The sequence below is a fragment of the Idiotropiscis lumnitzeri genome, chromosome 5 (genome assembly GCF_059441095.1).
Source record: "Idiotropiscis lumnitzeri isolate Australia: NSW breed Sydney's pygmy pipehorse chromosome 5, RoL_Ilum_1.0, whole genome shotgun sequence".
In the NCBI taxonomy this organism is placed as follows: domain Eukaryota; kingdom Metazoa; phylum Chordata; class Actinopteri; order Syngnathiformes; family Syngnathidae; genus Idiotropiscis; species Idiotropiscis lumnitzeri.
In genome coordinates this window covers 9,526,233-9,553,652 of record NC_142395.1, presented here as the reverse complement: position 1 = coordinate 9,553,652, position 27,420 = coordinate 9,526,233, and the positions used below count along the sequence as shown (strand labels likewise).

The 27,420-nt window shown below is 42.9% G+C and overlaps 1 protein-coding gene across 6 annotated transcripts; it reads right to left on the bottom strand.

Moving 5' to 3' along the window:
* tle3b (TLE family member 3, transcriptional corepressor b) lies at nt 1-26,464 on the bottom strand. Of its 6 annotated transcripts, none has more exons than XM_088295900.1 (21): nt 26,295-26,464; nt 25,026-25,212; nt 24,633-24,733; nt 24,355-24,418; nt 21,887-21,931; nt 16,378-16,440; nt 15,951-16,055; nt 11,139-11,342; nt 10,637-10,696; nt 8,316-8,438; nt 8,024-8,074; nt 7,480-7,641; nt 6,486-6,621; nt 6,010-6,188; nt 5,361-5,437; nt 4,700-4,949; nt 3,733-3,980; nt 3,504-3,651; nt 3,230-3,380; nt 1,762-1,838; nt 1-1,358 (listed from the first exon to the last, which is right to left on the bottom strand). In XM_088295900.1, exons 2-21 carry the CDS (start codon nt 25,047-25,049, stop codon nt 1,251-1,253), a joined length of 2,376 nt encoding a protein of 791 aa, XP_088152026.1. In that variant the 5' UTR covers nt 25,050-25,212; nt 26,295-26,464; the 3' UTR covers nt 1-1,250. The 6 variants fall into 6 exon arrangements, with proteins under 6 accessions (XP_088152026.1, XP_088152029.1, XP_088152024.1 ...); XM_088295903.1 differs by lacking the exon at nt 26,295-26,464 and adding an exon at nt 25,588-26,043 and having other exon boundaries at nt 10,637-10,653; nt 11,138-11,342; XM_088295898.1 differs by lacking the exon at nt 26,295-26,464 and adding an exon at nt 25,588-26,043.
* Nucleotides 26,465-27,420: the final 956 nt, after the last annotated feature.

The following is a 27,420-nucleotide window of genomic DNA, read 5'->3' as shown; positions in this document are numbered from 1 at the left end:
CAGTTTCTACAAAAAATTTATTGATTTATTAACAACTACACATTTCTTCCCAGTGCGGACAGCATTTGCTACATACTTTGGTGTGATACAATGGGAAGTGCAATCCTCCCCACACCTCCTCCCCTTTTGTTTTCTGTAGGAAAGGCTGACGTTGTCAGAAGCACAGTGTAAAAAAAAAACGGACTGATTCACTTAAGTGTTCATGTCGACATAACGCTTGAGTCTTTTGCGTATTTCTTCTGTCTCCCACAGCTTCATCTTGAACAGGCACTGATCAATTCCTCAAGGACTGAGAGGTAGAGTCAATGGCATTGATGTCCGCCTGCCTCCCAGTCATGACCAACCAAACACATTTGAGGAATATTGGCAAGGTTAAAAAAAAAAAAAGATTAATTCCATTGGAATCCATGGATTTTTTTTAAATAGCCTATTGTTAATAAATCAGTGGTGTAATTCTGCATCCCTTGTTATGTAAAGTTATCTAAAAGCACAATGTCATTAAGATCAAGGCTGCTGCCGTGCTTCTGCTGCCAAGTAAGGTCCAAGGGTCAGGCTAAACATTACTCTACTTTTCAATCAGTGTCTCGCCGGTTCCTACTCTGGCACAACTGAGCCAGTGGTTCCACAATGCAGATCAGATGACATTACCTCACAAGAGCACCGAACTGAGAGGCCATTTAAATGTTCCACAACATCCTAGTTTACAATGTCCTGCTTCTCTCCATCTTGTTGAAAAGGTAAGCCCACAAAGTGTGCTTCAAGGAAACAAAAAAGGTGAGTTAGAGTTCAAAAGTTCTAATCTATGATTTGCGCTCGCATATTAAGTAAGACGCTGAGCGCCAAAACATATCACAAGTACATCCAGGACATGAATATATATATATATATATATACATATATATATATATATATATATATATATATATATATATACACATGTATATTTTATAATATATATAAAATGTATTTTTATTTAATCCAATATGTACACTTTTCACAAGACATCTGTGGACCATGTCAGGGCTGAAGCACTGCTTCATTGTGTTCTGCTCAAATTGTCGAGGGAAAAAAAATACAAAAGAAAATGAGACAAAAAAATGTGAAAAACGCTGTAAAAATCAGCTTCCCCGTAGCAGATGTAGTCAGTGGTGGGAAAAAAAAAAAATCTTGTGTTCCACTTTGCAGAGAGATGGCAGGGTCAGCGGCAAGAGTAATCTCAGTAGAAGTGCTATAGCAGAGTGAGAGTGTCTTTAGTAGATGACCTCATAGACTGTGGCCTTCTTGTCTCCAGAACCAGTCACGATATATTTGTCATCCGCTGAGATGTCACAGCTTAGCACCGATGACGACTCCTTGGACTGCACAAACAAAACAATGACATGTTTTACACTTCTATTGGATATACATGAAATACTCCAAACATAGATATTAACGTTTCCAAATCCTAAACCAAGACAAAAAAAAAAATACAGAGCAGGATCTATACTGCCGCCATTAGCATGTGTTTATTTTTGTCTAGGCTAGCTGGCAAGACTGCTGGAACCCCATCGAACAAGATACAACTCAAACGAGCACCTTGTAATATCAAGTGTTGCCGATGGAAAAAAAACACCTTATATGCGTTGAAAAAAGGGCAAGAAGGACAAAACGTGCAATAGTAGCAGCAGTCGATGCTCCTGGTTTTCTTGAAACGAACAAGGAAATCTGAGCTGTGCAAAATGGTCTGCTTGCTTATGTGCATTGTCTGTCTAATGTTAATACCTGGAATATGCTGGCACCATAGGGAGTCCTCCACGCATTCAGCAGATTGTCCTTCCCCGTGCTTACAAACCATTTACCTGCAAACAGAGAATAGTTGTCTTCATAAAATAATCTCGAATTTCCACAAACCAACTGGTTAGAAAATGTCCTAAAATGGCGCCATTTTGTCCACTGACGCCCATAAGTGTAGCCAGGAGGCAAATGCTTAATGGCTTTATCCATCAATGGCCATAAAAGCTAATTGGGGAAAATAGTACAACATAAACGATCAGAATAATCTCATAATGGGGTCCTGCACTATTTCCGCTCAGATAATTATTTAAATCAGCTTCTGACTAATTACCCAAATGACTAGTTGGCTAATGGTGTAATTAATGGCAGCAAGAGCCCGGAAGAAGCATCGTTTAAATTAACCAGCTCTGTAGTGGCTGAAAAATGACACTGGGCTGCAGGAGGGTTCAAAGCAGAAATAACTATTTGTGTTTTTTTTGCTTGTGGGGGATGTTAAGTGATAGTAAAATCGCATTTGTCTGCAGCTTGAATTTGACACCAACACTCTCACAGGCCGAGAGGGATCTGAAGCAGAAGCACATTTCTCTAAATTGGCCTGTTTGCAAAGAAAAAAAAAACCTTCCATATAATTCTCACAAGTGAAATGAGATCTGATTTCTTGAACACATTCCATCTACTGTTTTTCTTGAAATTGTCTTTTTTCATTGCCAACATTTCTCTTCACAGCAGGTTTTGCAAAAGCCATGACTGGGACTTGGTGAAGGGGTATCTTGTTCGTGCGCTTTGCGACATGAACCAGTGCTGTTAGCCCATAAGTGCTTTAAAAAAAAAAAAAGAAAAAAACGCCCAAGGCAAAAACATGGGACTAACATTAAACTTTGATGTCAATATCATCTTGCATGTAATCCAGATGCCCCCCCAGGTGAAGATTATGAGACCTTTGCCTTAAAGGGGAAGTCAACCCAAAAAATGTCTTTACAATAATATGCTCTATGCAACCCCACTAGTCAAAACAGTTAATTTTGCGTTTGTGGAATACGAGTTAAGCAGTAAAATCCACCCACTTTTGTACATCTCCATGGGCGACCATATTGCCCAGTTGCTCAGGGTTCAGCTAACAACCAGTGATGGCTCAAGAAAAGAGCCGTGATTGGTCAATACCTTGCTCTGAGCAATTGTGATGCCATATTCAGTTGGCAGCAAGTGACAAAATGGCCACCCTCTGAGATTGCAAATAATGGATGGATTTGACTGCTTATCTCATATTCCACAAACACAATATTAATCAGAAAGGCATGTATGGACTAGTTAAGGGACATAGAACATATTGCAAAGATTTTTTGGGGTTTGACTTCAAGGCGACTTCCCCTTAAAAACAATATAGGAGACAAACTGACAAGTTTTGCTCTAGCAAGCACCTTTCATCTTCAAAAAATGCCTGAAACTAATTTCTTACCACAGTAGGCAAACTTGAGTGAGAGCACACAGCTTTCGTGCAGATGTAGCTGGTACTTGTCAGGCTTAGTGTGGTGCAACACCTCCACATTGCTGCTCTCCATGCCCACAGCCAGCCATTCTCCAGTGGGACAGTAGCCTAAAGAGAAGATCTGGAACGAGAAACAACCAAAGAGCTGACAATGAAACCATCCGCAATTTGGAAATCAGAAAGTTACAGGTGGAATTAAAGCAAAAGCAACGCGGATGTGTGTGGTCGGATATGTCGTCTTTACCTGTGAGGTAAAGTCATGCTGCTGAAGCTGCCGCCCTTCTCTCAAATCCCAGGAGCGGACTGTGTTGTCCAGGCCTCCGGTCCAGAGCTTGGTCCCATCATGCGAGATGTCGATGCAGCTGGCTCCATCTGTGTGGCCTTGGAACTGCCTGGAATAAGACACAAGGAGAGGGATTACATCGTGATTCCATGAGGGCAATACCTGTTTATTGACATGTTCAAGTACGTACCTGACGAGGGTCTGATTATGGAGGTCCCACACGGCGATGTTACCATCTGAGCAACAGGAGAAACAGACCTTTGCATCGGGGCTAATGGCCAGTGCGTAGCAGGCCGGGGCAGATGAGGTAAGCTCCGCCTTTATGCGTGGCGTCTGAGACGCCAGATCCCAGATGGTCAGCGTGCTGGCTTCGCCACCCACGATCAGGGTGCGGCCATCAGGCAACAGCTTGCACGAGCGGATGTAATTGTCCCTGTTCTGAAGCACAAACAACAAGAGTATAGTCCGGATTAAAGGAGAACATCTTGATATGATTTTTTTCCCCCATTCTAAGAAAAATTCATGAAGACCTGCAACTGAAATCTGTGGGTAGCATTTATTAGAACTTCATCCCCTCAATTGGATTTTCTAAGACTACTACAGTAGAGCAGCTTTGTAGAGAAAAAAAACCAAAAGAAACTCTTGGTCTCTCGTGATCAAGTGAAGATGAAGGTGTCCACTTTAACAAGCAATACAAGGAAGGAGTCAGGGCAAGAGTCAGGTGTGTGGAGACACTCAGCCGAATTAAAACAGCACTCTGACGGCTTTAAAAGCACCTATTGCACTGCCAATACACCTCGAGGATGTTTGCAGCCATTTGAAGAGTATGAAGCCACAGTATCTAAATGAGAAATGGAAGGCAGTTGGGAGGAAGAAATGAGCTCGGTAATGGTAGACAAGGTCAGCCAATCAGAACATCTTTACTCAGCAGGATTTTTTTCCCGTAGCAAAGGATTATTTCAGCATAGCACAGCACAGCCAGACACTGGCAAATTACTCACATTTCGGTCCCATTGGGATGTGGGGTTTAGCTACAGTGGAACGGGACTCGAGCAATGAGCTGTCACATGTGAGTATATAATGTAACATGACTGGTTGGAGGCCTATAAAAACGGCATTCTGCCATGACCGTGTAAGAAACAATGACAACTAATTACCAGACAGTCAAGTTGGGACACTGGGCTCTTGCTGCCTGGTTGGCTGATGTCCCAGATCTTCACGCAGCCCTTGCCACCTGTGTAGACGTGCCGAGTGGGGTTGCTGATGGTGACAGCGCACACAACTTCCCCGTGGCTCAGTGTGTTGATCTGACGAGCGTGCCGTGGAATGCCCGGGCCTATCAGTGCGTCTGGGGGGAAGGGTACAGGCTGCATCTGACCGTCCGCACTCACATGAAAAGAATACGCCCTGCAAGGAAGCCAGAAGGAGCGACGGGATCAACTTGAGAAGTGTATGTCTCTTGTCAGAGTGGCTTTGTCATTTGGACACACGCTGGTGAAAACTATAGCACTGACAGTAATTTAATCGTTTTTCCCTTGTGATACTAGTCAACTAAATAGAATGTACATTTTTAACCAGACCGTACGCTATGCTTTTTTTAAAACTAATGATCTGGAATTAAAGTGTTCAAGTTGAACAGGGAGAGTGAGCTCTACTGAGAATGCATCTTCACATTGACAATGTGTTAAAAAAAAAATTATCTTTCTACCTTGCCACAATTTCAATCCATAGTGACTGATATTTACCATCATATCTCTTTGTGTTTAGCTCAGTCAGAGTTATTCACTGAACGCACCATGAGAAGCATCAAATACTCACGGTTTTCCTCCCGAAATGGAAGGGAGGCTGGTTGGCAGGCCTGGAGCTCTCATGTGGGGATGGGGGTCAAACCCCGCCTGCATAAACAAGTCGAGTAAAGCATTAAAAACTAATGATATAAGTTGGGCTATTAAACTATTCAAATGGGAAATTATGCCTACTTTCATCCACCGAAAGCCCTACATGGTTGTTTCTAGGCAAATCCCTTGAAAACCATAGATTCTACTCGATAGCGAACAGAGAAGCTTTACACAAGAAAACACAACATCCCACTTGGTAATACTAATGAAAACCTGGGAGATTTTCAAACATGAGATTCATTTTAGGGAAGCGCCTTTTTTTAAGCCTTTAGAATGCTAACTAGTGAACATCAAAGTAATGGGATCTTGGCAGTCTTTGTTCTTTTTCATCATGTACACAAAGATGTAGCCAGGGGAGCAGAGATTCACAAAGAGTTATGGAAATGCAGAATGAATACTTAAGTTTTCCAAAGTCATTTTGCATACACATTGTGCAACTTAAAACTAAAATCGTTAATTCATGCCAATGCTTGTGCCACACTGATGAGGCTGAAGAATACAAAATATGGGAAAGGCATGCACAGAATCGCTAACCTTTCCAAATTCAATGTTCAAGCGAAAATATTTACAATTGGTGAGCGTCCGTAAGCAGCAGCAGCAGCCGCCGCTGCACTCATCTGAGGTGAAATCAGACCAGGATAGACACCCGGGCTGGTCAGGGATCCATTCATCTCATGGTGACCCATCATGGCAAAGGGGGTGGCGTAGGAACCCGCAATAGACAGCGGTGTGCGAAGGGCAGGGGCAGCTACAGTTGAGGGGGAAAAAAAAGATCATTTTAGGGGATTACAAAAAAAATTTCTACACTTAACAGCTGACTTGTTAATGCTCTCAAGTATGTCAGAATGAGAAATTCTAAACTGTAATGTTGTATCGGGTCATTCACAACTTAGAGGCACGAGCAAGACTACAGATCCATTGCTGGTCGGAAAAACAGCGCCACGTAGCAACATTCTATTGAACATATTGGCAGGTTCCCTCATTCCATTCAGGCGCCCAGAAAAGGTTTGCAGCAGGTCTCGGTTAATGAGAGTGTGCTTATTACCTAACGCCTCCATGCCAGGCGGTTTGCCCATAGTCAAAGGCCTCAATCCAGGAGTGGTGCTTGTTCCTGGTGTAGGTGCCTCATTTCTGGGTGTGGGTGTGTTGGACTTCAGGCTCGGTGTAGATGACTTGTCATTCTAAAACAACAAACAGACTGGTTTTGTCAGGCCACTATTGCAAATCATCCTCAGACACATCTGGGGGAAAGGAAAGCATGGAAAATGTTTAGTGTCGCCACATAACACCTGCCAGTTATAAAAAGAAAAAAAAAAGTAGCTGAATATAGTCCCGCTCGGGAGGAAATCCAGAGTGACAATCTGAGTGGATAGCTCAGGGTAATCCAATCCCACACTGGCACTTCATTACAGTCATGGTTTGAGTGGTTGGCGTAGGGGTCGCGGTCTAAACCTTTACTCAGAGGTCAAGCTCGTTAAACATAGCTAGACAAGCTAGATGATGGCCCAACACTGTTTCATAATGAAGCTTTCTTCCTTCCTTCCCCAATCAAGAGAAAAGAGGTGGGCTTCACGGCTTGGTGAAACACATTAATGAGGGAGAGAGGGAAGATGGGTGTCTAGTGTGTAATTATTTAGTGGAACAGTTTATGTCAAACCAGTCCATGTTGCAACATTAGAGAGGAGGGAAATGATGGAGGACGAGAAGAGGAGGGGAAAAAAAACAAGGAAGTAAAATGGGTCATGTCTCGGGATATTTATAGCCTCAGTGAGGAAGAAATGACCACTTATTGGCTAAGTCATAAAGGCGATTGAGAGGAGTAAGCCACGGGGTTTGATTTCCACTGTGCGTATCGACCCACTGCCCCTTCAAGGCCCTCATTGGGGCTCGCTGCTAAGCCTCCTCAATACTAGGCCTTCAAAAATGCCCACTTCATCACACAAATACCTTCTAGTCTGTCAGTTAAAAGATTTAACCCAGATCCAGAGCACCTTCTAAATTCATCCATTTTTTGAATATACATAGTAAATGCTTCTTACTGCCAAATGGGTATGGTCCTTTGCTTTGGAGGACGGCGTGCTTCCTGAGGACGCCACTGAAGCAGGGCTATTGGGCGCAGCGTCTTTCTTCAGAACCCGTGATTTATCCAGGCCGTTCTCTGGAGGAGAGTGAGCAGGGCTCACACGAGGGGTGGCTGGATCCTACAGAGCGAAACGAGACACAAGGAGAGAGACTAAGCAAACAGACCGGAGGAAAGCGACTGGCATGTACACGTAGGTCAAACAAACTGGGGCCTCATGTGCAAACATAGATAATATATATACTCATGTGTGCTCAAACGTTCTCATACACAAACACTTCTCATTCACCTGCCGCTCCCTTTTATCTTTGTCTTATTTTACGCTTGGACACCAAAAGAATGGCGACAAAGAAATACACGCACACACTTGCACACACAATCAACATTAGGTCACACTTTTTGGCAACAGTGTGCAAGGTGTTGATTCCCCCACAGACAGCTGTCTTTAGCAATGCTAACATTGTGGAATGTGGCTGGGCAGCATTGTCCCACGGCAGGCTTACCTCATTGGAAACATCCACCACTAAATCATCGCTCTTGTCTCCATCACTATCCTAAAATGAAGGCATACCAGAGATACAATAAAATTAGTATATCATGTCTAAAAATAGATGATAATTAATTTTTAACCCGAGTAGGAAAGTTTGTGTTTTAGTTTGATTTTGCATGATCAGCAGACTGTCCTGTTTTTTGTGTATGTTGATTGAAAATTTGCATGAAAAGTGTTGCTTTATTTATAATTACATTCTCAGAAACTACATTTCTCCTTTTTCAATTTGACACAAACAAACTCACATATCTGTTCATGCTATCCTTGTCGTCCACTTTACGTTTCTTGGGGTCAAGTCCATAATCTGACGAGCCACGGTGCTTTTCACTTGCTGCTCGCAAGCTGTCTGACGGCGACACAGAATTATTCTGCCCAAAAAAAGAATAGACAACACAGATGTGGCAGTGAAAATGAAATGCGTCAAGAAATCTTCACGATTTAATTATTTACATGAAAGAACTGTTAGGAAAAAAAACACTGGAGGAAGCTAACTCAGCCTTTAGTCTGTCATCTTCCTCTATCTTAGCAGTGGTGGCAAGCAAAGCGCACAAATTGACTCGTTAGTCAAGGAAAGTGCCACATGCGAGGGATGAAGAAAGCAAGGCTCTGCCAACTCGAAGCCAACACTTTACTTAAGTCTAGACATGAGCTGGGCTTCGATTCTTTCAAGCTGTGGCAATGTTGACTGAAACCAAGCCCACAGTGGCTCTGGACAGATTTGTGATACAAGCGGAAAGAAAGGCCAGACTGATACCTGGAAATGCCCGTCATTATTCCGTGGATGATAAAAACAGCAAAGACACACCGAGGCCGTGCGCGTAAAGGACAATCGATGGACATGTTTGTGTTCAAACATATCCAGAGCTAATCCTCCTACAGACACTTAAGTAAAGTAAAACATTCAGAAAATCCCTGAAGCAATTTATTCTTTTCAATAAAACATGTGAAATATTTGTATATTACCAACATGCATGTACATGCAAATAAAAGTTAAGCATCCATCAACCAAAGAAATTAACGGCATATGTGCACTATGCCAGGTCAGAGACAATAATTTACTATAAAGGACGGACAGCAAAGTTAATCAAAAATCTATTTCAGTGGAAATTAACGACTAAAAGGGGCTGCAAAATTAACGTGGAGCTGAGTACCATGCGACAACACAAAGAGGGTATTACCAATGAGGGAAATAAAATAAAATCGACTGAAAGAAAAGAAGAAATTGAAAATAACTTGGCAAGCAATGAGAGCAGAGCTGTGTGGCAACGAGCTTCTCCCCGCTAGTCGGAATGCCCTCAAGAACTGGCACGCTCTGACTGCAAACGGGATTTTTTGTAGTCTGGGATGAGGGGGAAACATGGCCAAACGCGCTGACAGGCAACAACGCAGGGTGAGGAGAGAAGTCTGAGGGCAGGCCAAACTGAATGGTGGCACAACAAACTTGTGCCATCAGAAAAGGGGAATGTACAAGAAAAGCTGTCGGAGGAAAATGTCAGTCTACGGTTAAGTGGTGGTTAAAAAAAATAATAATAGCTGTTTCTCCTGGCTGGTAATGATACATGCAGCCAATAACACCACAACTTCTGCGTGCTTTTACATTGGCTAGTACACAGAAAGTCAAACTTTCTTCATAGAACTAAACACAATTCTGTAATTTCCAGTGTTTTGTTTCTTGAATCAAAATATGAAAATGTGCGCAGCCACTGCTCATTTGAAGCATGAGGAGAGAGAGAGAGACATTGATTGATGCAATACAGCTCGTTTTTGTATGCAAGCCGATGACCTATAAAGGGCTGCTTGGACCCGCTAACCGTGTACTTTCCACCTTGTCTGGTATCGGATTACCTGAGACAACAGAAAAGGAAGCCTTGAAGCCCGAGTGGGTGCGCACTATGATGAGGAGTGGCAAGGTCGGGTATGCCGGCACCGGTGGGTGCTTGTCACTGCACAAGATGGAGGCATGGTTTGGGTTCCCTTCAGACATGAGTGGGCCCATTCAAAAAGGCCAGTCAATGGGAACGTAATCTGTCCCATCCACCCGAGCATTACGCTCCAGTTATCTGAGCGCTACGAGGCAGTCCAATAAACAAGGACTTTAACATGAGACGGTGGAGTGATAAAACGGCAACAGACGGTGGTAGCGAGCTGACTGCTGAACATTGCTGAAAGAGACGTACACCAAATAAATTAAGGCACATAAAGAAAAATGTCGGCATGGAATCAGCTGAAAGGGAGTCAGGTCTTGGGCAGCCAACAGAAAATCTACCAGTCGGCAAGGAAAGAATAGAATACAAGGACAGTCAAAGTTAAGATAAAATTATAGAAGCTAGCTGCCTACTAATCCGCTCTGTGCGATTGGAGTCATTTTCTTCAAGGATTAGATAGATGGCTTTAGACTTCATTTGGTTAGACTTCAATATTTGATTTCAGTCAGCCAATACCCTGATGCTAAAGCACTCATATATACAAAATGTGTGTCTAACATGGAGAAGATGGATCTTGAGTCTCTGTAAAGTACACCTAATCACCAGCAAAGACAGGACACACATGTGGGGAGTAAACGTACCGTGCTCGACTCCCGTTCTTTCAGAGGTATAGCCAGAGGCGAATGAAAAGATGAGGGGCCAGGAGAGAGAAAAGCAAAAAGCAAATTAGTATGGGTGTCACCATGTCTCTGCGCTTTCATCAGATCAAAGTAATACATTATTCAGATCAAAGATTAATCTCATTTGGGATATGATCAAGAGCATCATTCATGTTACATGGAGCTAATAAGGTATCATTTATAACCATTCTATATGTTTTCAGTCATATATATAAGAATAACTTATTACTGATTTGTAAATGTTTGTTAATGCTCCATAGCCAGCGACAAATTGGGTCTTCAAAATGTCTCTAGTTCTGTGTTCTAATGACAATGACCGTAAATTCAATTAACGGCACTGCAACCTGTATAACAACTGAAACCGCCACCCCCACCCAATCCCAGTTAATCTACTCAAGCAATTTACATTTGATAACTGCTAGTTTTGGTCAGTGAGTGAGCGAGTGAGTGAGTGCTCCTCACCTCTGTGCTCCAGGTCGTGATGGTTCTTCTCATCCTTTACAGGCAGGTGCGCCTGGCTGCCAAGAGCACCAAGCGCGAGCAGGCCAGCGCCAGCACCAGTCACAGGGGGGATGCCAGGTGGCTGTAAACCTGAAGGGTGGGGGGGCAGCTGCACAGGTGGCCCGTGGGCTGCGTGGGAGAGGTGCTGGGCCTGTAGCTGCTGCTGCTGCAACAAATATAGGGCGGCGGGAGGGAAGACAAGAGGACAAGTGGGTCGGCTGGGAAGTGAATCCATGAATGAGCGCACTCTATGCATGCATTAGCGCTGGATTACAGCAACATTTATTTACAGGCCAAACCGTTTATGGATAATGGCAAGATGACAGCCACTGCCAACAAGCGGACCAAGCTCATTCACTGAGAGGAAAGCAATTAATATCACGACTGTGCGAAAATATCATATGGACTTTTCTGACATGTGATTTTTTCACGATTCAACCCATAAAGGAGAATGTCAGATGATGACATGCCCAGTTCGGGAATTCTGTTCACAGCAAAATAAACATACACTATACTGTATCAACAAAAGCAATGAGCTAAGTAGCCATTCCAGAAGGATTGGATTTTATCCCATTTTTCACATTCCTGAGGGGAGGGGTTGATCTCAGATATTGGAGTGCGATTATTTACTGATGTGTGACCCTCATCATCTCAATGATTGTGGGGTTAAGGTCCAGGATCTGTGAGGGCAAAGTTAAGTTGTTCCACTTCAAATGTACTCAAACGGTGCCGCCATGGAACTTCATTTGTGCTCAGGGCCACAGTGAAGATCCAGTAGACGCTTTTGAAATGAAGACCTTTCTGAACTATTCAGGTGCTCAACTGTCCAGATTCAAGTGCTCGAACCCAAACCACAATGAATTCACGCTTTTTTAATTTTGAGGTGCATTTCAGTTCTTCTGTCAACATAATCACGCGGATTTGAAAACAATGTGAGCAAAATAATCTCCACTACAACCCTTTTGAGCACAGTTATATACACACATGCCGACCCACAACCCCCAAGAGGCCTCTGAGGTCTGCGTGTAAAAGGCAGTCGGGGTGAAGTGAGTCGACAGACAAGTTAAACAGCCACTCAGGCAAAGGCTCAAAAGTGCTCTAAAACAAGGTTAAATAACACTTAACAGATCTATCAACTGCTCGCAAAAAATATGACTGCTATTCTGATGCTTGATGGTATCTCAATTACATCATCCATACATGCAATGCAGGAAATAGACTAGACGGGAGCTCATCACAGAGAGGTATATTTAACAGATGGAAATGGTTAAATATAATTCAGTTTTGTGTTTCAAAGTAACGTGAAATCGTATCGTAAATGAAAGCAACTGAGAGGCAGCATCGCCTATCGATATGCTGAAGGTGCACTGGCTAAAGCACACACTGTTTCCTGCGAGGCGTGGGGGACAAAACATAAACAAAAGAGACAAAAGGGCAAAAGACAGAATCAGTAGCTAACAAGAGAGTGGAAGAGTGAGCATGGGATTGGGGCATGGGCATCCCTATTCAGTGTGCCTAATGAGGAAAAGTGTGCAGGGATCGTTATCAAGAAGCCTCATTAGTAAAATGTGGTTGGGCAGACGAGTGAGGGAAAAGGGCGAGAGAAGGAATGGGGGGAGGGGGAACTGAAATAAATTGCTTCCAATTCAATATTCATGGTTAAAGAGCTGGCTCCCTTTCACTCTTATCTTTTTTCATTATGCGTAAACGCCATTGCAGCCCGGGCAACTTCCACAGGAAACAGGCAATTAAAGTTAACTAGGCGAAGCAGGCTCCCTGCAGAACTCAACTGTCAGGCAGAGCAAGCGTCAACACCAGCACCAGCACAAAGCAGCTGGCACACTGGCTCAACCAGTGATCATTGATCACCGCATTACCGACATAAACTCAGACCTGACTATTTACATCAAATGTTTGTGTGGCTCACGGATTTCAACTCCCCCAAAAAACACAGAAAACTAACAAGATGCCAAACGCACTCAAATCAAGCATCATCTTTAATCTTTTCCTTGGAAAAAAAAAAAGCAATGCATGTTATAGATGGCAGGCAGTTTTAAACAGATGTGTTTTGAATCATTTCTGACCATGAAGGTTGGATAGATACAGTGAGGCGGCTGCTGCTTCTAAAGGATCAAAGAAGACAGGAGGAACAGATTCGGAGAGATGAACAGAACAGAAGAAACATCATGCAGAGAATGTATCATTACCAAGTACACCTTTGTGAGCCTAAATTTAATTTGGTGACCAAGACTAGACATGAAAATGCAGATTTTTTGTATGAATCAAGCTATTATTTTTCAGGTTATCTGATAAAAGTCGGCACAAAAAGAGAGGGTATTATTTTGCAACGTTGCTAAGCAAGTTAAGCCGTTTAAAGCTTGGCTGGATGCATTTGCAATGTCAGGTAAACAAAGCTGAGCAATAAAAAAAAAGGCCTGCCTCATGCAATTTGTCCAGCTATAACTTTGCATTTTCTAACCAACAACATGTGCGGGGGCTTCTCGCCCATTAAGCGAGATGGGCAGATGCTAAGGCCACCGTGGACTCGAGGGGGCACCAAAAACTGGGTGGAACGTCACCTTCAATATGAATCATTAATTTCAAGTCAAAAGGAAAGGAGAAATTGGGGTTTATATCAATTAAAGTAAAGAGGAGCAATGTTTTGAAATGTGAAGTCAGTAGTGAGTGCTGGAATTTGCACTGTCCGCTAAATTAACTTCCGAGTACTCAATTTGTTTCTCTATATTTCTAAATTTATGATGATTGCAGTTTAACTTTAAATGTTATATAAAAATAAAATGATTCCCCGATAGAGAGAAACAAAATAAACAATTTTTGTGTAAATATTTCAAGTTAAAGGGAAAAAAGAACATTATTTAATGTTAAACTAAATAAAGAATAAAACAAATAATCTGACAGGCACATTTATATTCAAGTAAATACAAATTAAAATTTAAATTTAGGTGGATTATGTTTCCATTTCAACTGAGATTTATTCACACGAACACATTTTCTCGCGTTAGTTTTGTAGATTTCTAAATCCTTAATCTAATTCACATGCAAATGCTAAGGCACTTAATGCCACTCAGTGCCGGTGACTAATATAAGGAATGAAACTTCTTGGTGAATTGTCAAACTCCGGAATACTAAAATAAAAAAGACAAAAGAAAAACGTTTGCTTGATCATTGACTAACATCTAGATCAAATGATGAATGAATCTCTTTCAAGTGTGAAGGAATTACATTTTTAACAACTAACCCTGTGTGAGCATGAAACAGCTCCTATTGAATGAAAAGCAATTTAAAGCAATGAACAATTTATATTACCAAATACTACCTGAGTGGTATATAAAATCTCACAACATTGGCTTGGGCCAGTGGTGAACATGTGTAAGATCCTAATTTTGTAAAAAGGCAAACGGCATGAATACGCTGACAGCCAATGGGGCATGACAAGTCTCATGCAGAAGCAAGACAATAAAAAGTGACATCCTCATACACGCAGTATAAATAGACAGACACTGGTGATTGCAAATACAAATATTTACGTACAGTTTGAATATGTTAAGATCTGGTGATACACAAATCTATATGGTTTACTTGCACGGCGGCGTGCCAGTTTTTGAATGTCAAGCCCCACTCTCTTCGGCAGCGAGATTGATTACCTGCCATACCTGCTACCAAATAATAAAGCTTTTCTTTCCTCAGCCTGTGTTCTGTCTGTTCCGAACCATCTGTAATTAAAGAAAGGTCATTCCTGCTGACAGACTGACCTCTTTCAAGGGGAAATAGGAAGTAATTATCTTTAAAACTGGGGGTTGTGCTCTGGGCTCATTTAGTTTAATCGAATTTCACTATCCACCTCTCATTAGGCTTGACCCCTTGCCACTGGGACAAGCTAACCACTGACTAACCTCTGCTACAGAGAGGACTAATCAAAAGGGTCACTTTAACATCTGGGCCCAAGCTGCCTATTAGTAAGCGTCTAGTGCTTAAATAAAAGCAGATGGAGGACCAAATAAGTAAAAGGTCTCATTGGCTCAAGCGCAATGTTGGCTTGTAACTATTAAAAGGGCAATTACTGCTTTTTAAAGTGCACTTAGATTTCTACCCATGAATCAAAAAGTGAGGCCCCAAACACAGTCAAAGGACACAAAACTTCTGGCTCAGAAATAGCATGGACTGTGATCTCACTGTTTGTCATAACCCAAAGACTCCATTAGGTTACTGGGACGCAAGTCTGCTAGCTGGAACGTTAAATCTAATCAATGAAAAACAGGAAGGAATATGACGTCATTCTTGGATACGAGTAAATCTGATCTATTCTGTTGATTTTGCTTTGCAGAACCACATTGGAGAGAATAAATGAGCTTTTCTTTAAAAAAAACAAAAAAAACCCATTGTGAATTACAGTAAAATAATTACATTAAATATGCCACAACACTGAAATCAGGAGCAAGTCTGCACACGTACGGAGGAAGTTGTGATTTGCATTCAGTCGGAATGTTCTTGTTGGGTGATAAAAGTGCCTTAAAACTAATACAGCGAAAACGCCTTACACTTCCGGAATGTTTTACTCTTTCCCTGTTTGTCTTCCACATCCACTGATATTCAAATTCAGGCTAATTGAACGGAAGCACATGAAGGTGAAAGAAACCTCCAAGCCTAACGTAGCATGCTCGGCTACCAGTTGGTTAGTGTGCCAACACTCCTCTCCGCATGCAGGTTTGCCCCTGTTCTCAGGTAAAAAAGAAAGAAGAGGGGGTATACACACAGTGAGAGGCAGATTGGGAAGTCCACGTACCCCGATGATAGCATTGAGCTCAGTCATTGTCACCTGTTTAGCTCGCTCAACAGCTTGAGCAACCTGCTGTTGGTGCTGCAGGAAACACATCGGGAAGGAAAAGCAATTATTTACATTTTAGACTGCCATTTCAATTTGCCCAAAAGGAAAACCAATCTAGTACAAATTATCAGTGACTGTGCGCTAAATGGTTTTGAATTTCAAGCATGGTCATTCCCATTATCAAGTGTGCACACAATAAATCGATGCAGTTGAACCCGCAAAGTCATGGTGACCCTCAGCCAGCAGTCCAAATTGAACTGTGTTTGACTTTGTAGGTTCCACTGTACTTGTACTTTGGCAAAATAATGAGTCAAAATCTCACACTTAAAGTGCTTCTTGCTGTTGTGACACGTACCTCTTGTGACAAGAATGGCATTATCTGAGCCAGGATTGCATTGAGGCGTTTTGCAATCTCAGTCTACAAGAAAAAGGAGACAAAACATTACTATGGCACTCTGAATGTATTGCACGGTATACAGTGAGCACAGCAAAGACTGGAATGACGCAGCCAAACAGACAATAGCGCAAAACGTGGCATAGATTCAGAAATTTCTTGAAGGTTCACTTCGCTAGACCCCTTAACTAAATTGGGTCCGCCCAAAACAAATTTACGTCCCACTCTCTACCTCTACCATTAGGCTCAACCCTTATATAATTAGGAGGCTGAAATATGCTAATGTCGTCTGGCTGGAACGAAACTAATGAGGTCCATACTTCATAATTACTGCCCATAGAGAGCTTGGGGCAAGCAGAAGCAGTCAGTTTAAGACTCGGACGATATCTATCAGAAGCATCTTTGGTATCGACTAGATTATTAGCTGGGAGAGTAAAACGATACTGCAGGGTCTCATGCACAGAGTACTTTTCAGTGCTGTATTTGGATAAATGGATGGTGTGGTGCCTGCCTATAGCACTTGGTTGTCCCAAGATATTCCTGTAAAGCTAATTTAGCTTTTTAAAAGTCTGCTTTCCAGAGAAAGAGGAGGGGATGAAGACAAGCAGAAAAGCTTAAGGAGTGGTAGCGAAGACTGGCGACGTGTAATGCTTTGATTTGACGCCAAGGTAATGTGGTTTGACAGAAGCAGGGGAGGTGAACTAATTGATTCCGAGAGATTAGGGGTGGAAGCCCAGCAGGTGTGTGTGCTGCATTCCACTCATTTTCAACCTTAAACTTGTTTAACTGTGAAAGTGGAAAGGAGGAGACAGGAGGTGCCATTGGCCTTTTCCCACAACACTTTGTGTCACTCTATTCATTCTGCAGCGCGGGGGGGGGGACGAGGAGGACCAAAATGAAGAGGGAAGACCAGCACGGAATCATCTCTGTTCTGACCTGGCTCACTGTTTTCTCTCTCCATCCAGCCAACGCCTCCTCACGGCCCTCCCTGTTAATCTCCACGACACGCGATACGCGATACACCCCACCCTCCCTCCGCTTCCTCACGTAACATCCCCTCCCCATCCCCATCTCAGCTCTGTTGCTGGGGCAACACTATCTGGCAGGGATGATCGTTATGTAAATTAGACCGGGGTCCTGACCAGAACAGCCCGTAAAATCATATTAGGTGCAGCACAGAGGAAGGTCATTAAATTGAATTTTCAGCCTGTCGATGTGATGGGCACAGGAAATTAACGATTGATAACTGGGGAGCGGGTAAGTGAGGAGGGGCCTGACAAAAAAAAAAGAAAAAAAAAAAGACGACAAGTTCCCTCATAAACCATCATCATTAGTGGGGGCTGGATGCAATGACACAGCGGGATTAGAGTGTTTCACCATCGTGCCACTCCTCTGGAATTGAACACAAGGGGAGCAAAAAGGGGTGAAGAGAAAACAGTGGCATGCTGACACGCTTGGCTATTAGACAAACGAGAGAAAACGTTTCAAGAACAACATCCACTTGTTCACAGTAAATAGCCACAACAAAAGAAACTACACGGTGCTGAAAGCAATTCAGCAATCCATTGGCCATGTACGGAAATGCGGCGATTTCTGTCAGCACCTTCTTTCTCACGGTAGATCAGGAGCACCAGGTGCTGAGCAAACTAGTTTTTTGAATGTTCTTAAACAACTGGGCCCATTGGAAAATGAATCACAGATTCCAACATTGATTTGCCTGAAGAATAACACAATGTCATTTCAGCCACTGGATTTTGGCAACTGGCGCAAAAATCTTAATTGTCCAGTGTGAAACATGACTCAAGAAAACAATTCCCCAACGCACCAAGCAACAACAAGCAGTCCTTTCAAATGGACTCGTTAATAACTACATTTTTAGTTCTGATGGCCAAATGGGCACATGCTTAATTTCCATGGCACATACTTTAAAGACGAAAACTACTGCGAGTAGACCTACAGCACTCCTATATTATTCTCACTCCCCTTTCAGAGAGACTACTTGTCACGGGGCTTTTAGCAGCGGTGATAGGCACTGGAAAGAGTTTATTGTCACTTAAAACCATTGAAAACAGAAGCCTTAAAGGCCGACAGGGGCTTTTCACTGCAGCTCCACAATTACAGGTACTCAGGGTTGTTTAGCAGCAACACAGCATGGAGAGCTCTCCCTTTCTCTCTCTCTTCCTCCACCGCATCCCTCTGTCAATGGCGCGTTGAAAGCCATTTGGCTGTTTGTCGCTGCAGGCATTAGTCCCCAAGTGGAGAGCAGAGACGAGGATTCAATTGCAGAGGAAAACAAGTGGCATATGATGTGGGAGGGTGTTTGGGAATTATCTTCTCAGCTCAAGCACAGGAAGAAAGAGGCACTAAGGTGTAGTTGTGCCTTCGTCATTAAAAATGCATGAAGCATATTTTGCACATGTCACTTTACTGTGAGCACATACACGTAAAACTCAAGTGAAGTTCTCCGCTCAAGTATTTTGTCATTTTCCAACAGATTCTTTTGGCGGATTTGGAATCATCACATCTAGTTGACATTGTTTTTATAATACACTCTCTGTCCTAAACTTTTTATAGACACAGACAAAGTGGATCTTCCTCTCTACTCCAGAAACCATGATCCAGTGGTGGTACAAAAGCACACACGCAAACTCTCCTACCTGCAAGGCTACCAAAATAAAGGAAGGCATGTCTCGCACAGAACCCTAGTAACCTCATCAACCTCCCTCGAGAGGCAGTGTGAGTGTGCGTGTGTTCACGGAGTTAGTTTGTTTTGGCTTAGAGACAGGTCGCCCATCATCACCTTGGCAAACAATTCCAGGAATCCGGTATAAATTATTCATTTGCACAAGCTTGCTTTCTGCAGCTCTTCACTCCTCCTCATGCTCGTATTCCTCCATCCAGGGAGCCAATATCCTTTTTGATGGAGCACTTTCCCTCTCCCCAACATCAAGCACAGAATGTCTGCCGATGGTGCAACTAGAGCGAAGGAAAAACAAAAAAACTTTTTTTCTTGCCACCTTCTTTCCTTATCACACTGACAAGTGACATCTAAATGCATGCAAGAGTGCGTGCACGAGATAAACAGGTACTACAAGAGAGAACAACGTCAGTGGAAAGCGAGAGCAAGCCCCACCACAAAGTCAGCAGGGCACGACGCTGAGGCAGCCTAATGAGCTGCACTAATTAAAATCACTTATTGACAGCAAGCGAGGGTGATTACCTCCAGCGTGAAGTCTTTGCCGTCATAGCAGACACTGTCAAAACAAATTAACCCCTGGAAGCCGCAGAGATCTCCTCAGCTCTGCGGCTGCATGGAGAAAGCAGTTTACGCGTGTGTATTTGTCAAGACATTGCTGGGATTACCATGTAAGTCAAAAGAGTATTTATTTATAAGCAGAAGGGCGTGTGAGCACTCATTGCTCTGCTTTGTACAGATAACAACAAAGCGAGTTTAAGTCGTTTTTTCACACTGCTATAAATCTTCCAGCCAGGCAAAGCAATATGGCTGCATCCAATAATCCACAGCCAGGGGGATGTCCATTTACTTCTCGCTGATGTCATCACAAACACTCGCTCATCAAGGCTGGGATAAGGGGGGTGGCGGGAATCATGAATTATTCAGAGTGCTCCGTTGACACCGGCAGGCTTATTGATAAAATAAAAGGAGACTCACACACACGGGAGAGGAGCAGTCGATTAACTCATTTAGCCTGAAGCGTCTCACTCCTATCCTGTCTCTTCCCCCACTTTAACCCGCTTGTTTTGCACACCGCCACCAGCATGCAGACGGAACAACCACCCGTACCTCTCTCGCGGTGCCTAACCGACAACATTCCACACAGGGAGAGGGACAATGAGGCTGCTTGATAAACAAAAAAACAGAGCACATGACCACAAAAAGCGCTACGGCTGATAAATGGGCCCGTATGCTGCCGTTCCAGCTGGCTTACCCTCCCACTGATGCCATTAACCTTCTACATTCGAGGGCCACCACGTCTCCATATCTCCCCTCTCGCTCCCTCCGACTGTCATACATCATATTGCACCACTAATGACAACGGGGCCATCATTCACTTCACATCAATGGTGTGCTGGGGTTAACCAGAAGAAGGAAAAGCAATGAGAAGGTGCACGGAGGACGTGGAAAACATGGAAGGAAACAAAGTTCACCCGTCAGAGAAACTGCAAATGAATGACAATGAAATGACTTCCCAATAACGAAGGATGGTTAACTATACACAAAATTATTTTTTAGGCTTCTGACAATGAGGAAAATGCTGATTAAACTGTGCTAATGAAATATCAAGTAGCGATAGCATTTTAATTTAGGATGAAATGGTATCAACAAAGGGGCGGCACGTGACGACTGGTTAGCACGATGGCCTCACAGTGCCGAGGTACAGCGTTCAATTTCGGCTTCGGCCTTCCTGTGTGGAGTTTGCATGCTTTCCCCGTGCCTGCGTGGGTTTTTTTCCGGGTACTCCGGTTTCCTCCCACATTGCAAAAATATACATGGCAGGTCGATTGAACACTCTAAATTGCCCCTTGGTATGAGTGTGAGCGCGGATGGTTGTTTGACTATTTGTGCCCTGGGATTGGCTGGCAACCATTTCAGGGTGTCCCCCCGCCTACTGCCCGAAGATAGCTGGGATAGGCTCCAGCACACAACGCAACCCTTGTGAGGAGAAGCGGTACAGATAATGGATTGAGGGTATCAACAAAATCTGATCAGTCATTTTACTAAATCTTAACCCATGACAAAGATGGCATCCATTATTCAAAGAACACTCTTGAAGTTTAGATCCAAATGTCAACCTTACAATCACCAGTTTAAGACTCGTGAAAGATCGATCTGATAAGAGCAGATGCAAAATCTGAACAGAACATTTTACCTAAACCAAATTTTGCTCTGGGCTGTGAATTTTCTAACTGAAAAAAACAACAGATTTGGGTCTGAAAAGTGGGCACTATTAGGATGTTCACATGTGTGATTTCATCTCATTTTACTAAGTTTGACTGTTGCATGAAAGTACTAATCACGTTCTCCTTTTCATCTTTAGCAGCAGTAGCCTTCAGCATGATGCCCAGTGCAGGCTGGCAGCTCAACTAATGAGCTTTTTGTGCAGCTGGAAGAAGGCAGGCAAGGGAGCAAGAATACAATACAGACACATGCGTGGGCATACACACAACAGGGCATTGAGAGGCGACACTAAAACACATCCTCTCAGACAGTCTGCCAAATAACTTCACTTTAATCTTATCAAACCATCCCCATCAGGCAGCGTGCCCTTCATGTTGTTGTTTAGCCTGTCAGCATTTCCACTACAGAAAGCCAGTATGTATGCCTCCGAAAGGCATTTCAAGATGAGGGTAGCAACTAAGGTCAGGGGCGTGCGTGTATTCCACAAAGACCGGAGGGACAACTACATTGTTATGGCTAAACACAGACGGGGGCGATATGGCTACATACCTGTTTGTGCATCTCAATATTGAGTCCGTAGGACATCTCATAGTACTGCAGGCCAAAGAGAAGACAAAGCATTAGTAGGTATTAATGTCAGATGCTGTGGGTCATCTGCAAGAAAAATAATTTAAAATAAATACTCCACATTATATTTACTTATTACAACATCATGCATTCTGAATACAGTCTGGTTGATCATTGACTGGTGTGACCAATGCGCTCAAATCAGAGATAAATAGATCTTTTGATAATACCAAAATGCTTCCGGAATATTGCATTCTTAATATTACAAACCTGACAGAACATTATAAGGCGGTTCGACTTTATTCTATTCTTTGAAGCATGTTGGTAATAATTAAATTGTCAAATTTATTGCTTTAGTGATCATTAATACATGATAAAAATGTAGATAGGGGTGTGTAGTATACACGTTACTTTCAAGATAAGGCATGAATTTGTCCAAAGTTAGAGATTTGGAGGCTAACATCCAAATGTAGAAATACGGCTTTGTATCCGTGCGCACTGCCTAGTGTGACAGAAACTCTGAAATTGTACGCCCACATCAACTTGCTGTTTTTTGCTTGTTGCACACTATTTCGCTAAGCCTACGCTACTTACGAGCCATGGCTGAACATGATGTGGAAGCAAACGTTTGCTTTGCATCCGGTGTCTACAGAACATAAGTCACGAATCAATGCCTCACTAGCAGCGAAAAAGCGATAATTCTCTCAGTAGTGTTATGATGACCATGAAGGGAAGTCTGAGACAAAGACGGGAAACCACGCTAATTGCTAACATATCAAAATGCACCTGCAAAACACCGAAAAGTAAGACTGAGCACTAACTCACATAAAATAACCAACTTTGAACCAAGAAATAGCAAGCAAATTACGCAACTGGTGAGAAAATAATGCAGAATATCATTCGCAGCCGCTGAAGACCGAAAATGATAGTCATCTGACATGAAGGGGCTGATAAGATTAAAGCATCGTTGTTATATAATAAATATTTGAAATATGACTCCCTGTATTAGTCCCACACTGGAGAAATCTGCATTGTTTTAGCAGCAATGGTGGATACAGGAATTGGAAGATAGCATCACAGAAAAGACGTTTGTACAAGATGGACCATTGCAGAAAATTGAAACCTGAAATATTTTCTGTGCATTAACTATCCAATCCAATCTATCAGGAACGTTATTTGTTATTTAGAGTGCTGATTGTTGATTTTGACGTTTGAGGTAATCAAAATTGAATATTTACTTTGCAACACTTGAAAACAGAATTGTTATAGGGTAATTAATCCGTAGCCACAGTAAATTAAATGTAATGTAAATATTTTAAAAATATAGTTGAATTTATAAAACTAAACTGTAAGTCAATTCCACAGTTTTCATTTAAAATATCAGCTGTAGATTTTTCTTTGAACTGAGCTGCACAATGGAGAACTATTAATATTGTTTTGAGGTTTGTATAATAAATGTTAATCTAAGGAGATACCCGAACAGCCGGTCCATTTCAGGACCGGTCGCCACCCATCATTGACGAGTTCTTCCGTGCTAAATTTTGGGCCCAGTACATCCCTGTATATACCGTTATCGTGAAGGGATGCAATTGATATGTGATATGAATTCTCGTCCAAAGTGACGACTGACCGTACCCTTTAAATGAATTGCATGTCATGATCAAAACACATCTGCGGTATGTTTCAGTGCTCGTTGATGCTGTTAACATGTACAGTACGTAAAAAACACAAACATAGCACAAAAATTCAAAATGAAAATCAACTCTCTGTGCAACACAGATTGCCTTCATTGTGTCGACCAAAACATTGTTAAACAGGTTGATTGCCAACGAAATCACAACTTTCCGATTACAAATCTGTGTAATGATAAATAGTGTTTGATTTCAAGCCAAACACGTCCATCTCAGTTGGTTTGGACCCCAAGTTGCTTGTCTTAAAATAGACATATGACCCCTATTATCTCATGGGCTGATGAGAAATGCACCAAGTGCCCCTCATATCTTAAGACCCACTGGGTGTCACGAGTGTCACATTGGGATAGTTAAGGGGGGGGGGGAGGGAAACACAGGAAACCCTTTGATTTGTGCTCTAAGCCTGCAGAGCGGCCATTAACCCGCCGCGAGTCATGCTTGGTGTATTGGGAAGGGTCACGTCAGGTCATAAAGGGGACCCTGGGGCCATAGAGGGGGGGGGGGCATCACACCCACAATCAATAGATGGACATTTGACCCCTGCTCGAGTTTCAACTGGCCCTCGTCCACCCCAGCCCTGCCCCAGCTAATCCAATGAATACACAGACGCGGTGAGTCAACAACACCACAGCAGGCACGAGTGCTAACATGGCGTCGGCGCAACATCACGACTCTGCGCCACCTGTGACCGCTTACCTGAGGCTAAAGGGAGTATAGGACGTTCAATCAAATGGACACCTCTACATTGATTCCACTTACCATGACGTAGTGCCGCTGCATCTCGGTCTTTTCGTTGGCCAGTTTGTCGTATTCCACTTTAAGACTTGATGAGAGTGAAGGATAAATATTTGATTACATACTCCATTTGTGGCAATCACAATCATCGTTTAGCTGCTGTTGTCTCATTCGTAAATTTAGCGTCTTTAATTTCTGTAGCTGTACTTAAAGCTATTAATTGCAAAAAGGAAGCATTGGAAGCTCACAGGATACAACCCAGGTGGAAGCCAGTAATGTTTACACAGAAAGTTCACTGTTACCTGTGATACTGTGCCTGCAAGAACTGAAATTCGTCTTTGATTCTGTCACATGACTCTGCCACCGTGAACTTGAAACCAGGCTGCCCTGGCTGGTGAGGTGCCTGTAAAGCAAAAACAGCAGTTTGGTGAATGACCTCTAATTTCCTCTGTACCGGGAGTGTGCAGTATAGCTAAGTATATAGAAGCAATGTGGACAAAAGGACAATGTCCAGAAATGGGTTTTAAAACACGTGTTGAAACATCAAATGATTCAGAGCTCTACCAAAACCCTCCTTGTTGTCTCTTGCCACGCAAGCCATAAATAACAAGGTGTGTTGTAGCTCCACGCTGAGGAGGGCACTTGAAAGCTTGGTGGCGTGAATGTTAATTTTCAAATCAAACACAACTACTTACCGGATGCCGGCCTTGTGGATACATATCTGCCCTTCACTCGAGGGAACACGTTGTTTTCTTGTCTTGTGTTTTTCTTCAAGTAATCCGAGTGCAGCAAATCAAAACCACCACTTCCCCGGATGGCGGCGGACAAAGTACCGTTCGAGGTTGCGAGGCGCTCAGCCACCCCGCATCGAAGCTCACACTTCTACAGACGCACACACAAACACAGACACACGCTCGTGTGGAAGTGGATCTCATTTTCTTCATTCACATTAAGTGGAAGTAATTACAGCTCTTCGAATACGGTAGACGTGAGAATAATACTCCAGTGTATACAGTGATAGTTTGGATCACACCCGAGTGAACATTGTGTTTGTTTCCTCGTAGATCTAACGACTTGAGAGGCGTTCTACAAACACGCGCGCCCGCCCACAAACACACGCGCACACACAAACACTCACGCACACACACATGCACTCAGCTTGTTCTGGTGGTCCAAAAACAAAGAACAAAGTCGACACACAGGCACGTACGCGCGCGCGCATTCTATCTAGCGGATATGTAATGTCGCTCACTTTACCTTTGTCTCCACTCACTCCCTCGCCTCCCCTTTTGCACAAGTGAAATTTTGATATCCACACGCAGGTCGGGGTATATCCTTCATTCGCACAAGTCGCCGCAGAAAAGCAAGAAAATTAAAATATCCGGTCCCTTTCGTCCTCTCTTCGCCCCTCCACAGTGCCGTGTTTAGACCTCCGTGGTCCCGAGGCGGTGGACGTCCTCTGTCCAGCCGAAGTGTGGAACCCCCCTTAGATATTGAGGTTATATTAAATCCAGTAGTAGTCAAAGTGGCTTCCAATGTGTCCCGCGGAAGAATCTTGGGTAATAGCACTGTTTAAATAAAAAAAAAAATGTCCGTAGCAGTGAAATAAAGCACAAGATAGCATACACCCGCTTCCTCCGTCGCGCATTGTACCACACACAGACTGAGCACTGACACGAGGACGCGACTGACGCGAGAGGACCACTCGCTAACCAATTGGTATTCCAACCAATCAAAACGAGAAAATCCCACGTGGGGTAAACGCATTCAACCGTTGTTGTGATTGGTCAGTGAAATTTGACCTCACAAACTCGCCATTTTGGATCTGAAGTGACAGTCGCCGTGTTCAACAACTTGTTCAAAACAAGGACAATAATCTAGATATCAGTGCACTGTGTATATCGACAGATACATGAAAAAATCAATGTGAGTGTCAAACCGCGTGTGCTAACTGTGTAACGTACCCGATAGAGACACATATGCTGCTATTACACCTTTCACGTAATATACATTAAAAACCTGCACGCTGTTGAAAAGCGCTTATTTCACAGGAGCGTTTCCATTAATAGACTCAAATCAATGGATTTATTTCAAATGAGACCTAAAGTATCTCCATGCCTTCTCTTTATCAGCAAGTCAGTGTGCAACCACGCTTCTGTTCTTGAGGACATCAGCCTATGACGTGCTGCCTTCTGTGCACAACACCACGTGGGTCGTCCCGCCCCCAAGCAATACGTGTTATCCAATAAGGTCTTAGCTGTCTTCCTCCACAGCTTGTAATTGGCCCAGTGCAGGAGAAGCCGTCAGTCAGAGTGCGGTGCTGTCAATTAAACCCACGTTGGATTCAGTGCTGACAAATGCCGGCGCTCCTCTCCCTCCTGCCTGCGAATAGAGGCTGGAATGGCTGCTTAATTAGCTTCGAATGGCTTTTCCTTTCAGCTCAAACAATCTGTCACTACCATGTGGTAAAAAGAGCTTTGCATAAAACAAAAGCAGGGGGAAAAAAGCCAGTAGGGGCTAAATATCAGTTTGATTCCCCTTCTCTTCCTCCCCCATGAAAACGTTTTTTGTGAAACAAAGCTCAAACCTCGCTCAAACATTGGCTTTCTTAGAAGTCGTATCCTCACTTTCTCCCCAAAATGTTCAATTTCTTTATCTGGGTGGTACATTTATGTGTTAAACCACAATATGTCATAATGGGAATGAAGGCGTTTGACAAGAGGACGAGTCAAATAAATGAAATATGTGAATCATTTAAACAGTTGCGGTGTATATTAGGGGAGTCTAGCCCTGAATATGACATACTAATTGCACCACATGTGTGATTATGAGTCGTGAAAATGGTTGAGCTGCTGCAAAATAGTCAGTGGTTTATTTTATGTTATGTTAAAAGTGAAAGTAATATAGCAAAGTATTTTTGATCTTTGAATTTGAATAGTTGGTTTGATTTTGTGTGTTCTATTATTGTAATTACAACAATCCGGTGCAATTTGTTTTTACTTGGTGTTGTAACATGGTAAAGTTTGCTTTTGCCAGAGTGCTAATGCTGTTTAAAAGGTTCTCAAAACTAACAATAACATGCATTCTACC